Source organism: Ascidiella aspersa, chromosome 2 (genome assembly GCF_963924565.1).
Source record: "Ascidiella aspersa chromosome 2, kaAscAspe10.2, whole genome shotgun sequence".
In the NCBI taxonomy this organism is placed as follows: Eukaryota; Metazoa; Chordata; class Ascidiacea; order Phlebobranchia; family Ascidiidae; genus Ascidiella; species Ascidiella aspersa.
The window spans coordinates 22387029-22401425 of NC_139448.1; the positions used below are offsets into that span (position 1 = coordinate 22387029).

At 35.1% G+C, this 14397-nt stretch overlaps 1 protein-coding gene across 1 annotated transcript in view; it reads right to left on the reverse strand.

Annotated features, from left to right (window-relative positions):
- Nucleotides 1-6277: 6277 nt before the first annotated feature.
- The window catches only part of LOC146164334 (very low-density lipoprotein receptor-like), a gene marked incomplete at its 5' end in the record, with an annotated part of 53859 nt that continues 45739 nt past the window's right edge, over nucleotides 6278-14397 (reverse strand). Inside the window, 3 exons of the mRNA XM_083380712.1 lie at nucleotides 6278-7746; nucleotides 8544-8788; nucleotides 8853-8930. Of these exons, the coding sequence (XP_083236838.1) occupies nucleotides 7651-7746; nucleotides 8544-8788; nucleotides 8853-8930 (419 nt within the window). The remainder of the gene's footprint in view (nucleotides 7747-8543; nucleotides 8789-8852; nucleotides 8931-14397) is intronic.

A 14397-nucleotide genomic window follows, 5' to 3' on the forward strand; every position in this document is an offset into this window, starting at 1 on the left:
TACAAAGTGCTAAAACGCAATATTTCAGGTTTTTACCCCCCAAGCAAAGGCCCCTGGGAGTGCAGCCTCATAAACTTTTACAAAGCACCTACATACCACTCTACGCCATGTCTGAAAATTTGAAGGTTCTACGATGTCTACTTTTTCTATAAAGCTTCGGACAAAACTCGGTCTGAAACAAACCATAGGAAACCATAGGAAACCAAAAAAGAATAACGGCAAAAACAAGATATGTCCCGAAAATAAATTTTCGGCCCATATAATAACGGCAAAAACAAGATATGTCCCGAAAATAAATTTTCGGCCCATATAATAACGGCAAAAACAAGATATGTCCCGAAAATAAATTTTCGGCCCATATAATTAGAGTAAAGAATGTTTATAATTAAAATGTAAAATGTCTGAATTGCGAGAAATGCAGCAGACTACTCCCAAAAAATTTGGAACATAAAATCTGCCGAAAATTATTTCAAATTTCAGAAAACAAACAATACAAAGCGTTGGACGACGTGCGAGTGCGCATTGCAGCCAATGATTTCCGGTGACGTCAGAATTGTCGAACACCGAACAGGGGATTCCCCACCCGATTCACAAAATTCCTGTCTACAAAAACAAAACACAGCTCTGCCGGCGCGCTGAACAAACAACGAAATCGCCATCCAGCGAAAGTTAACATCAATTCAGCGTCTCCCAAGACAAAAGAACTTGGATCAACAGGGCACACAAGAGAAAATGAATCAAAAACAGGAATCAAAAACAAAGAACATATTGCGCAAGATCGGATAATTCTCACATTTTGCGTCCAACGTTTCCACAAACATTCCACAACAACAAAACATAACAACACAAACAATAAAACAAATAGACAGGGCTTTATATTCACCCTGGCCAAAATTTTAGCGGCGAAGTAATCTGTAGCGTCTGGGGTCATTTAAGATGTTTTATTGAGTATTTAAGACGTTTATTTGAGTTGTGTTCTTTTCAAAATGTATAATAAAAAATGTTGCTACTTTTTCACGCCTTTAGCAAACACTCACTGTCAATCTGAGAACAAAGCATTTGACTGTTTCACACATGAATAATGTTATATCGTGACACATATTTCCGTAACAGATAAAAGTATTACACCTGTGTGAACGCGTTGCTGTAACAGTTCCCGGCTGCCAAAAAGGCTTTGGATTATAAATCACTTCCGCTTTCTCGTGTCGCCTTTTCTCTTTCATGCAAACCTTCAACTTATATATGCGAAAGCTTATATCAATATAACCAGTCTTGTCTTAGTCAATAAACAGAATGGTTGCTGCTGCCGGCTTGCCCAGTACGTCCAGTAACCCAGAAGCAAAAGGTCGAGTGGTTGTTTTCTGAGCTAAGGCTTAATACGAAGCAGAAGATGAACAATTATATTTGAATAAGACTTTAACTTGAACAAGTGAAGTTAATTCATGAGGCAAAGACACTAATGAGACTTGTAATTAACCCGCTTGCTTCACCTTCATAAGTAATACATATTACACTTGCAAATAATACTAATAATCGCATTTTTGAAAATTGGAGGATAATGATATAAGGATAGTACAGGAAAATTATGTGTTTGCTACTAAAGTTCAAGTAAAGGTAAACTTACTATTTTGCTAAATAATTTGTAGATAAGGGTTTGTTTATTAATTCGAGACAGTTGGACTAAGTTTAGAGATTTAAAAAAAATCAGGTTTTCATGCAATACATACTGTTGGGGCAAAACGGACCCCCACAAGGTAGACCGTTATTACTAGTGTAACTCAACCTAAAACTTTCTTGTTGCTTTTTTATTAGATTTTCAGTTGGACATTTTGGAACAGGAATAAAATTATTTAATATATCTTTTGTTTATGTCTAGATCAAACTTGCAGGAAGGCCAAATAATCATAAACTTTAACAAGATAGGTCATAAAAAAGATCGAATGAAAATTGTTTTAATAGGCTACGTAGGGAAATATAAGGCAGTTTATGTACGGCCTATTTACAACCATTTACATTTTATATTGATCCAATGCTACTTACGTATAGTCCTATTTTAGTTTTCTTGTATATAAAACATATGTTTTGTCCTACTTTTGAGAGATATTTTCAACTTATAAGTAGGCCTTGCCATACGTAGCCAAATTTGTCCCGGATTTTTCAATTTGGGATTTACAAAAAATTAAAACAAAATATTAGGTAGAATTCGCAAAACATCGCATTTAATGCGGAGGTTTTAATCGTAACCAATATTCAGTTTCAAACGAGATTTTACGTGCTTCCGTTAAGTATTTAGTCGTTTCATTTCAAATAAGCACACATTATTTTCAATTTTGTATTCAATAGTCTCGCTAAAATGCGATAATTTATAACGCGCCATCTGATTAAATGCTGCTTCCACGCAGGCTAAAGAATGTGACTCCATTAGTGGGGAAGCATTTAGTTTACCCATTTCAGGCACAGTAAGCAAGAAAATAGTCAAGGTACGACCAACATATATGCTGTAGCCTATAACAATTAACGATTAGAAAAATTAAAATGTTCACCACTTTACATACTATTTAGCACTCAAGCCGGGGTACATTACGCTATCCGTAACATTACTTTTTAGTAACCGGGCAAATTACCTTTTTAAATCATTGGCAATAACACGCGACTCAAGCAAATGACGCAGAATACAACATCATGTAGGCTAATAGTTTTAAGAGGTCAGCTTGATGGAATCTTACATTTTGTTTAACCTTTGCTTGAGAATGATTTGGTCCGGGGAATACGAATTAGTTATGGACACACCTCCTTTGCCAACATGTTGCCTAATATTGTTGGTGCTTTTATGAGGGCCGCTTCCTACTTTAAATGTGGAAAGTATTGACCCGACTCATTTTATTCACAATACAGAACATTACGTTCGGTTACAATTTAAATTACTAAGACAAACCAGCCTTAAAAATAGGGCCCTGAAAAATACCCCTGACAAAATATAAAACAACCGCAGCCGTTAAGTTAATTAGTTGCATTAAATTATTTTTGTATTAGATCTACATTAAGTTTATTTGCAGTTTTCAATAGGCGTCCCGGATTTACGTTTCTAAAAAAATGACAAGCCTACTTATAAGGCGCCATGTATACCATTATGACGTCACGTTCTGACGCAACTTATCTCTGAAAATTTTTATGCGTTCCTCAAACAAAAATCCTTGATCTGGCATTTTCACACAACAAGGCAATTAAATTCTCTTTTATTGGTGGGGTCCGTTTTGTCCCGTGCAAAAATCGACAAAAAACTTTAATTTATTCAGAAGGTGTGCTTCTTTCATTTTTTTGGCAAAGGAGTAACTTACCACAAGGCCTTTTTGTTGCTACCCTACTGATCAAATAATATTTTGCAAAACTCTACATTTATCCCTTAAGCCTTAAGCCTGCCTTTGTCTACCAATTTATTCTTTAAACAGGCTAAAAATTGAGTTAGCGGGACATAAATCCGTCCTTGGAACGAATGTAAATATATATGTTACAACCAACCACGTATAAAGTTGCCCTGGTTTGTATTTTAAGAAAAATAAATCGCGGGCCGGATTAAGTTACTTGGCGGGCCAGATGCGGGCCGTATTTTTCCCAGGTCTGCAAGGGGTCCGTTTTGCCCCGCCTTGACCAACACATAAATTAACCTAAACATAACACTTATAAACAATAAAAATAATCGCATTTTGAAATACTAGGGGGGAGGGTAAGTGCCTCTCCGTGCCTCCTCGTAAGGGCGCCCATGCATAGAGATCAATGTTATAATCTCTTGCCACTATCTTTGCCACTATCTTCTATGAAACCTTTATAGAGATCAGTGATGCTATACATGGCAAGCGGTTTCGGTGTTTCCTATGCGATTCGACCTGGTGTCATTCTTTATACTAGCGGCTTGAATTACGGCGTTACTTATCGTATGTATTTTGAATCGTGAATATACCCAACAATCAATATGTAGGCCTACTGAGGCGGCCTCTCTCGACGAAAGCACAACAAGGTATATAATGATATTGTTTATAATAGATCACAAGAAGAAGGAGCGATTATTAGTATACGCCTACCACAGAAATATTGTTTTGCAAATATAGCTTCAACTAGAATAGAGGTATAAGTCGCTACAAAGTTATAAACGTTCGTTAAACCGGAATAACGCAGAGTTAATAAAAATTGATAACACAATAAATAAATTTGTGTTTTAAGGATTTTTTTTTCATTTGTTAAAATTTCCAAAATACCGCTAGGTTAAAAAAGCATCATAGAAATGCAAAGGGTCTGAATTTGCAACCCTGAAGCTTATAATATAATTATAGAGTGTAGAATACCAGGCAAAGAACTTTTATAAATAAAAATGTCCACTTGTCATGTTGTTTATTATCTGATATTCTAATTAGTCTAAAAACTATAATTACAAAGTTATTGTTAACCCTAGAAACGCAGATAAATTCCAAATACCGTACCTATAACTAAGAGTAGAAGAGTTCATTTAATACCAAACTCGAACTTTATTCACAAACAAGCTTAAATAGATGACGATCAATGATGTGTGATATAACGCCACTAAACTGCGATATGGCAGACGGATATTAGGCTATTGATAAGCGCCGGAGTGACCAGGCACGTCAATATACAGGACATTTGTTCCAAACGGGGGTCCATGGACCCACAGAGTATTTCGGGGGACATTCGACAAATCTTGTATCGCTTGGATGTAATTTCTGAAACCCAATAATTCACTTAATATTCATGCTAGAGCTCTAATTCGGGCGTCTATCCCTATAGGTTTTAGGTGGTATTTAAAACAATTCAAAATAAAATTAACTCATCAGTTTAATGCATGGGTTTCCAACCTGTGGGCAATGAGCCCCCCCCCAAACACACACACCCCACCCAGGGGGGCATGACCTTTTTTTAACGGGGCCATGAAAAAAATTCCATAATGATATTTATTTTTTTAGTTTATTTATCTACTCCCTTCCAACAAAAAAATAAATTTAAATTTAATGAATTCTTGAAGCTGCAAGAAGAGACGGCAACCCGATTGAGCTTTGAGAACGATAGTTCCACTACATTTTGGGCAAAACTAAACAATTCATACCCTAAGGAAGAGGTTCTTAAACTGAGGTCCCTTGGGGGTCCGCGGAATAGTTTTAGGGGTCCATGAAGACCTACTTAAAATATTAGTACAGTGCTTCCTACCTCATACTGTGGTTATTCTAATAGTAAGAACAGTAAGAAAGTTTCAATGTTTTAACAGTTACCTGAATGTTTTTGTGAAAAACAAATCATGCCGCGGGCCGCAGGTTTACGCCCCTGTGTTAGATGGAACGCGAACCGAGCGATCTGGAGGACATTTAACCTGCTCCACCATTATGCAACCTACCACGGCGAGAAATGAAAGAAACAACCGCATATTGCCGAATGTTTCATGGTTAATTTCGTTAAGTAGCAAGACAACAGCAAGCGCGATCATTCAAAGGCTAAAAGGCTCAAACTTACCAGAGCCTTAATTAACATATAAAAAATTATATGTTACCGGTACCGGTACCCAAAATTCGGTATTATTTTGGCATTTTTGCTTTGTTGCGGTTTAGTGTTTTTCGTCTTTTGGTCTTTGTGCGTTGTACCGCTCCATTTTCGGGTTGTGAGTTATATGCCGTTTTCTTGCCAAATCTGTTTTGGTTTGTTTTTTGCCTTTCAACCGTCATCCTATTTCCTTATCGATTTTTTGCTATTACAACTTCAACCCAACTTAATTTGGGTAATAAAAACCCAAGGTTGTATATTGGGGGTCCCCATAAATGTACCCAATATAAAGCGCGATTTTTCGGTAATAATCACCCATTTTTTTAGTGCTGGGTTTCTCTGATTTAACTGCTGTAAATTTGTCTGTTTATAAATATTGGGAATAACCCTTTTTCCATTAACTAATTTGTCCTAAAAACATGAAGTACGAAAATAAATTTAAATTTCCAAAAATATTTCTCCCAAAAGAGTCTATTCGTTAAAACGAAACCACTTGGAACATTTCCTAATAAAGCGAAAGTCGCAATTTTTATTAAATAATGTTACTTTTGTTTTAATATATTTCACTTCGTCTCATTTTAGTGGGTGTTTGTGACGTCATATTTTGAGGAAAATATTGAGTTCTCCGGTAAAAAAAGAAGTTTGCGTCTTTCCACCGGACTTGACGTGTAGCCTACGTTCAATGCCGAAATAATGTTTGCAATTGAAATATTTTACTACAAAACTGCTTAACAACTATTGTAAAAGCAAATATTTTATTATAGTCACTCTCGCAACACACAGCATTAATAAAAGAGCGTTCTAAATTATAGAAAGAAACGACAAAAAATTATTACCAGCACCAAACTTCACACAAAAAATGTTCTTTCGTGTACAGCATATTTCATTTATTTAATAAAACGTCATGAGACAACCGGCCTTCGTCTAATTTCTTCGTTCATATTCGCGCATTTTTTTTAATAATATAAATTGCGATTAACGTGATGATAGCGAAAGTACGTTGGTCTAAGTATCGCATCAATAAAGAACCACATGTACCATTCAGGAATTTTCATTGGATACTTCGAGTAAGCTAAAACTTTATAGGAAACGCTATCAGTTGTAACATGTAGCGAACAGAATTGGGAACATTTTTTAAATCAAAAAATACAAAGCACAAAAAAAGTAGCGGACATTAGTTAAACTACGTACAAATATATTGTATTAGGTGAATGTTATGAAGTTTTGTTAAAAAAACACACTTGCAATAGTATACATCAGATATTTCCGCAATGACTGTTACCCAAGTAAACCACGGGTGTTTTCTAAACCTATTAACGGACAGTACCATAAATTGTCTTCGGGAAGTGTACACAGTGGATAGAATAATAATTTTGAATACAATTAAAATGCGTCTCCCTGAGGTCACCTGGTAAAAGTAAAGAAACTGGCTATTTTCTTTGTACTATTGTAAATTTCAAATCAACATCTATATGAAACTCGTTTTTAAAGTGCCCACAAGAAAATAAACGAAGAACGATATTCGCTTACTTTGGAAATTATCAAAAGGTACTTGTACTTATCCATCATGAAATGGATTGCGCAAACAAATGGTTACAGTTGCTATATATTTCACGATAAAACTAAAACATAAAAAATCAAAGATACAAGTTAATACACCAAAGGTGGTGTTCGTGGCACGAATATCCAAGCTGCATATTTCACACCCAATTGTTATAAGATGCTTAGGGATGTCCGATAATATTGGATGAAAGACTCGATACCAGGTGAAAGTATTGGTACTCGTCCTATACTACGGTGGTAACGGTGCGGATCCGATACCAGATTAATATAGAAATTTCAGCTATGATTTGCGATCCAACACAGTGATTTACACTTTACAATGTAAATTTAATGAAACATACTAACTAAAGTTGTGAACGCCAAGAAAAATTTAGCCTAATTACTTAAAAAAAAACGATTAAGTTTTATATATTTTGCTCGTTTGTACACAGTTATGACATCGTTTGATTGGATTGCTAAACTTATGGCCAAAATGTCGGGTATCTGTATCAGAATAAAATGCCAAGTACCGGACATCCGTACTAAACCATCAAACGAGAGGCTGAGCTATTGTGAATCAGATACTAAACGCCGTTCATCCGACATCAAGTTGTATGAAAATTGGGAGGTAACTTCATCCCCATCGGTTGGAGCCGTTTCAACCTTAAGAATATAACCAATCGGCTGTGAGATCAACAGGGTTGCCACGCGCTTTTTGAAATAAATTCAAAGACAATTAAAGACTTAAAAGATCTAAAATTGGGCCACTTTGTCAACTTAAATATAATGCAGAAAACAAAACAGTATAAATGCCAATGCCATGGACAACACAATAATTTTTTTTTTTACGTGACACTTTCGAAACACATACCTTGCTGCAGATATAATACACACGATTATTCAAGAGCGTTTGGAAAGACAGAAGGTTTTACACAGACTTTTTAAATCCAAACTCAATTCATTTACTCTTTAAGGGTAAAAAAAACTTTGTGGCAACCCTGTATACCCTCCAACATAGCACATTTGTTAATGGTACACTGGGTTTTCCACTGGAAGACCTAGACTAAATTAGAGTAAACTCATCAAAGCATGGAAACTTAAGATGCTGACTGTTGTCCCCTATGACAGAACACAACAGGGAACGGTGCTGCGATAGTTTTTCAGCTTTCAAGCATGTGTCGTTTAGTTGTAAAAATACCCTTCCGTTATGACTGAGGTCTTGAGTTTGAATCTCACCACAAGCTTCTTTGCTCGAAACCTTCAAGCAGTGATCACACATCGACTCCGGTAAACTTTCCTGACAGCACTGGGTATAAGGTTTGGATTACTGACAACACGAGGTCTATAAAATCCATCTAAATTGCAACGGGAAAGCGATAACAAACAGGGGAGGAGAGATAACTGGTACCTGAAAGTAAAACTTATTTTGTAAGATAAAACATACATAATCTGACGCTTACCGATTGGTAGATATGGCCAACACTATCCACAGAATCGATGGACTCTGACCGATCTTGCAACACTAGACGATTTCGAGAATTTGTAAACGGCATACCGACGAAATGATCAGTTCCAGTTTCTGAAGCACCGTCTGAAGTTGTTTTACGATACACAGGATTGTCAAAATTCATACTGAGTGGCAAATCTCGCTGCTTGTACCAATATCGCAAAAAGAAAGCGCTGATAACCAGAAGAGCCAACAAAGCTGTGAGATAATTGCTTATTAGATGCATTTAATACTGTTTAAATTAATTATTTACCAGACTTACCGATTATAGCAATAATAATTACACTCATTTTGGACGTTGATGATGTTTTCAAACTAGGAACAGTTGGAACAGCGGTCTCTGAAATTGTATGACATTAAAATATGTTAAAGCACAACTACTCATACTTTATATCAGCGTAAGAATAACAAAAATGCATAATTTAAAAGTTGTATAGATCCAACGAAAATAAATTTAGTGTGACGTGGGGTAAAGCGTTTAAATGTAAACCAAAATAATTTCTTAGTTTATTTCCGATGGCATTTTAATGATCCTTGGACTGTTAGGCAGCATGCTCTCAGCTACAAATACGAATTTACTAATTTACTTGATTTCAAATATGCCCCAAATCTGGACATAGTCATCGTATCAAGCTTTTTGGGGGGCAGTCGTGAAACTGCGACAGTGGCTTTCATTTTACACCAATAAAATCGATATAACTCGCGCTGAAACAAATGAGAATGATGCAATTAATTGTGGTGATAGTGTGCCAAGTCAGCTAAACTACAAGCTGTGGTTGAGGGAAAATAAGTTGTGTCAAATGTACACTAAACACGTGGTCTTAGAACAGGGGTCGGCAACCTACGGCCCGCGGGCCGGATCCGGACCGCCAATAGAATTCATACGGCCCGCGGCCTCTTTGGACAAACTAGACACGAGTCCATTTCAAATACTTTTGGACTATTTTAACTACGTAAGTGCGTAAAACTTTTCGGGCTTCGAGAATGATCTTTGTACGTCCGGTTCGTTTTTGTTTTGAGGCTTCCTTTTCAACTAAGTTAGCGCTTCTTCACCGTTGCGCCGTGGAAGACTGCCAAGTGCGTCGCGGACTAATGGAAAACGTATTAACAAATGTTTGGAATATATTTTTACTTGTTTTTTTTATTTTTGGCAAAGTAATAACAACTTGCACGAAATTTAAAAAAACTGCCAGTTAGCAAAAAAAAAATCGAAACTAATTATATTGTTTTAATTACAAAGGCTAACATGTTCCAAAAATCACTACAAGTTAACCTGCTGTGCTATTATTTCATACTAAAACGCTATATTTAAATCACAAGTACTTAAAGAGCAAGGTCCGCCAAATGAAGACTTTTTATGTTGCATGATGCAGTACTAAAGTTATTATTTACTTCTTTCTTTATTGTTAATAAGCGTAGGCTGTATACCATCCGTAACAAATAAACTCAAACGGACAAAAACAATACCTTGCATGGTAAAATAAAAAAAATCTACATTTAATACTCTGTCTGCCACCTAAAACGCTGGTTGAAGGTGAAAGAACATGCAAAAGGAAAAATATAGGCAATAAATGTCCAGCAACAAAACATAAATGATAGACCGTGTCTTCAGTATTATGCAAGGGAGCTAAAATTGTTTAGCTAACAACACCTATGGATATGGCCCAAATATTATGTTTTTTGTTATCTGTGCACTGCTATTCGAGAAAACCTTACCATAAGCAATGTCATTTCAGAATTTGCAGTCCGGCAAACGAATGCTTTCACAGTACGTACCTAAAAAGGCCTGAATATTCGTTTTTTTATTCTAATACCGATACCCAATATTTTAAACAAAACTTCTAAAAGGACTGTTCTCAAATTGACAAATTGAAATGTTCAAACTTATTGTTTTTAGATTATTAAGCAAGAACATTAAGCAAGAATTTTCGTACGTGGCTCTATTTTACTTTTGACTATTACTTACAATTTTCCCCGAGAGATTTTTTACAAGGTATAAGACGTCAAATGTTTGGGTTGCTATGATTGAACTATACATATTTATATGGCACCGATTCGGCAATAAAAGCACTTCGAGTGCATATACTCCTATTGGACCTAAATCTAGTCAGCAAATAATTTCTGGCAGATTATTTCAACGTCGAAATAAACTTATTTACGTATAATGTTTTCGAAAAAAAATTTTACCACCGTCTTGAGAACGGCGGTCTATATTTTTTGAATTTTGAAAAAAAATTAATATTCGAAAAAAAATTAATATTTGCCATAAAAAATAAATTAAAAATTTCATCCCAGGTTGAAACTCATTTTTTTGAGTAGCGCTGGAGTAAACCTTTGCAATGATGCCTCGCTTGCCATAAATTGTTGGGGAGTAAGGGTTTAATTCGGCATAAACCGATATTAATATTAATGACATATCGCGACAATTTTTAAGTCTCTAGTACCCTCATTAAAAATCATAATCGAATGAAATTTTCACACGTTCATTTTCAAAGGCGTAGTTTGCTCAAAACGTCGAATTTGTTCGTGGCTAACTAAACTAAGATTTTCTGGAAAAAAATTCAACTACGAAGGACATACAAAAGGTCCATCTATATGGCAAGCTCAGTAGATCATCTATTCTCCACCGAACGGAAAAGAATGCAATTTTCATTTTCTAAAAATTTAGCACACAATCACAAAATGCCAGACAAGCGCGTAATTCCATCTTTTTACAATTTGCATTCTTTGGAATTTTTCCAATATTTTGTTCCATTAAGATTCCTTTCGTTTTGCTTAGCTTAGTAGCGAAAAGTTTTTGTAGAGAAATGCATACACTTTTCTATTCCTCGAGCAAGAAAATTTTCCAAGAGACGTTTGTGATATGAGCCACTTACGGTTCTCTTATAGGCTTAGTCTCTTAGTAATGCATTTGGTAGCACAGCTGTTGAGTCGAAAAGGACCACCTACTGTAGGTTGCCAAGTTTTATTTCCGTTATGTATTAATACTACATTAATCTCAAACAAGTGGTTTTATTTTAATCCTAAAATACAAGCAGTTCTGACTTTTTTTTTAATAAAAACACGCATCTTCAGTAAGGCTGTTTAAATCTGTCTAGAAAACAAAATTGTTTTTGAACTTTCGTTTTGTTCTTATTAACTCCATTCAATCTTTAACTTAATCAGGGAGAATTCAAAACTTTCACGAGGAGGAAGTAAAACACGCATTGGGGCATTATGTGGTATAGGTCTCCTTGCTTAATCTAACAGCTTTGTTACAATTGTCCAACTTAATGATATCTGAAGTGATTCATTGCTTGTCGTTGGTCACTCAAATTTGAAAAGTATATGTAACAGCATTACTGATTAACATCTGGCATTACCGGACATTTATTCATGTTGATTTTTCCTTATGTAGTGCTACGAAAACTTGTTTAAACAACACTTATACTCAGCTTGGATGCTGTTTTTACATCTGGAAATTAACTACTTAATTACAAAATCGTTGATAAAAGATCTTTTCTAAATTGTTTTTTTTTAAATCAGTAAAAATACAGATAAAATGGTGTGTGAGTCACATTATAGTTGGATTATGTCACAGTGCGCAATTTGCCTATGTTAATAATACAGCAATACATAAAAAACAAATTAAAATGTGAATATTTCGAAAACCTGATGTGCTAGAAAAAAATGAGGGCATTTTTCAGAAAAATGAGGGCATTTTCAGAAGCACCGAAAAACACATTAAGAATCAATCTATCACATCTCCAGTTAAAATTTGCTGTTTACCAGTGTTATTATCACATTTTGTTTACCTTTGCCAAATTCAGTTAGACTTTACAATATCGCGCCTATTACAACTGTAGTCACTTCACAACGCTATAGCCAAATAAATTAAGTTTAAGGTGACATAATATTATACTGGGAAATACTCTATTTAAGCTTGGTAACACCAGGTATCTCGACTAGCAAAATTTGATATATTCATCTATCGACAATGAAAGAGCAACTAAAAAGTAAGATGCTCCATTTTAATAAAAATGATAGCTTCCTAACTTAAAAGAGAATATTATCGTTTTTCACAATTATAAGAATCTTGGCTACCGGTTGTACTGGAACTTTTTTATATTTGATATCCACCAAGCAATACAAAATAATAAAACAACTGCAACTAAACAAATAAGGATCAGGCAAAATGAAGCTAAACACCTCTAACAAGCAACTTAAAATTACCGGTATTTGATTCGAACAGTTGTGTACTGCTTGCAAATAAATGATGATGATCATCAATCTCTGGGACTGTTTTTGATATAAAGGCAAATATCAAAATGTATAATTTAACAACTTTAAAAATGACAATTTGTTCGCCATCACAATACATAAGAAGTTCAGCATAACAGCAGAAACGATATTTTTAAATAAAAAGTTTTTTTTTACAAATATGGCATATTTTTCCGAAGTGTTTTTTGTGTTTCGGCAACCTCAAGGGTGTGCAACCTACGGCCCACAAAGCTAAAATATGTGGTCGGCGACAGCCAATATTAAGGGGTCTCAAACATGCGCCTTTGAAAACATGTTGTGATGCTCGCAAATATCTTTTAGTGACTCATTTGTGCCCCAATAAGGCATATTTAGCGATGAATAAAACCTAAATTGATATGTTTCCACGCCTAATGACCATATTTTACACTTCTAGTCATCACATGCATGGTACAAGGTAATCCAAAAACAGGCCCGTGGGGCACTTGCAACTGGCGACAACATTATCTGTGTCCCGCAGAACCCTGTTCAATTGAGTTCAACTTTTTCAAATTTTAATTGAAGGCCAAACTTTTCTTATTCGCTACATACATAAAGCACAAAAAATATAATATAAAAGCAGAGAAGATCAAGTGCTTTTGAGGCACCAGACCATGGCCGCCTCAAAGTTCATTTTTGCCAACTAAACTATGTTAATATCGCACTTCAGGAATACCATTTGATTCCATGTCATGGCATGCTTTTTTGCCAACTTAAACTAGATAAACCACAAAATTAAAAAAAGAAGTTTTTGTGCACCTTTTCTATGTGGCCTTTTTGTCGCTTTTTATGCATATAACGATTAAACACCTGATATTTGAACACGCCATTCGTTAAACACGTAAACATGTTAATTTGATACATTCCTGCCTTAATAGTCCTTCATGTTGATGTGATGAGGTGTTGTTGAGAGAGGTATGGTTATTTCAAAACATTAATTTGTAGTTTAGTACTATTAGGTCAATTGGGTTTGGAAATATTTAGATGTACAAGTTCCATTTGAGCACTTTGACATCGCATACAACAAAATTACTCTTTATGTTTTTCTTATCTCTTTATAAAAGTTTAGATACTTAGTAGGGCAAGTTTTTGTGCACTAAAATCGTGAGAAAGTTGCACTTAATTTAAACAAAAGTTGGAGTAAAAAGTTACAATGCTTACGCTGTCCTAGCAAACACATAATTTAAAAAATACCAACAGTCAATTAATCAACACTGCCCTATTAAAACAAGTGTCCTAACTGACAACTAGCACTCTAGCCTCATTCAATCGGTCTCGGAAGCAGTGTTTTTTTAAGGTGTTTTGGGGGACTGAAACGGTCTAACTTCTAGCTTTTGCAAGCCAACTGTTGCGTCATAGATAACATTAAGATGCAGCTAAACCATTACATAGCTTTTTGTTATGCAAATCAAAGAGAATAGAACCATCTAGAAATAGTTTTATAGCATGTTTTTTAAATCACTCCTTTACATTTTGCGCAATACTTGATAAAAGTTGCAGTAAAAAGTTGCATGAAAAATAGAACAAAA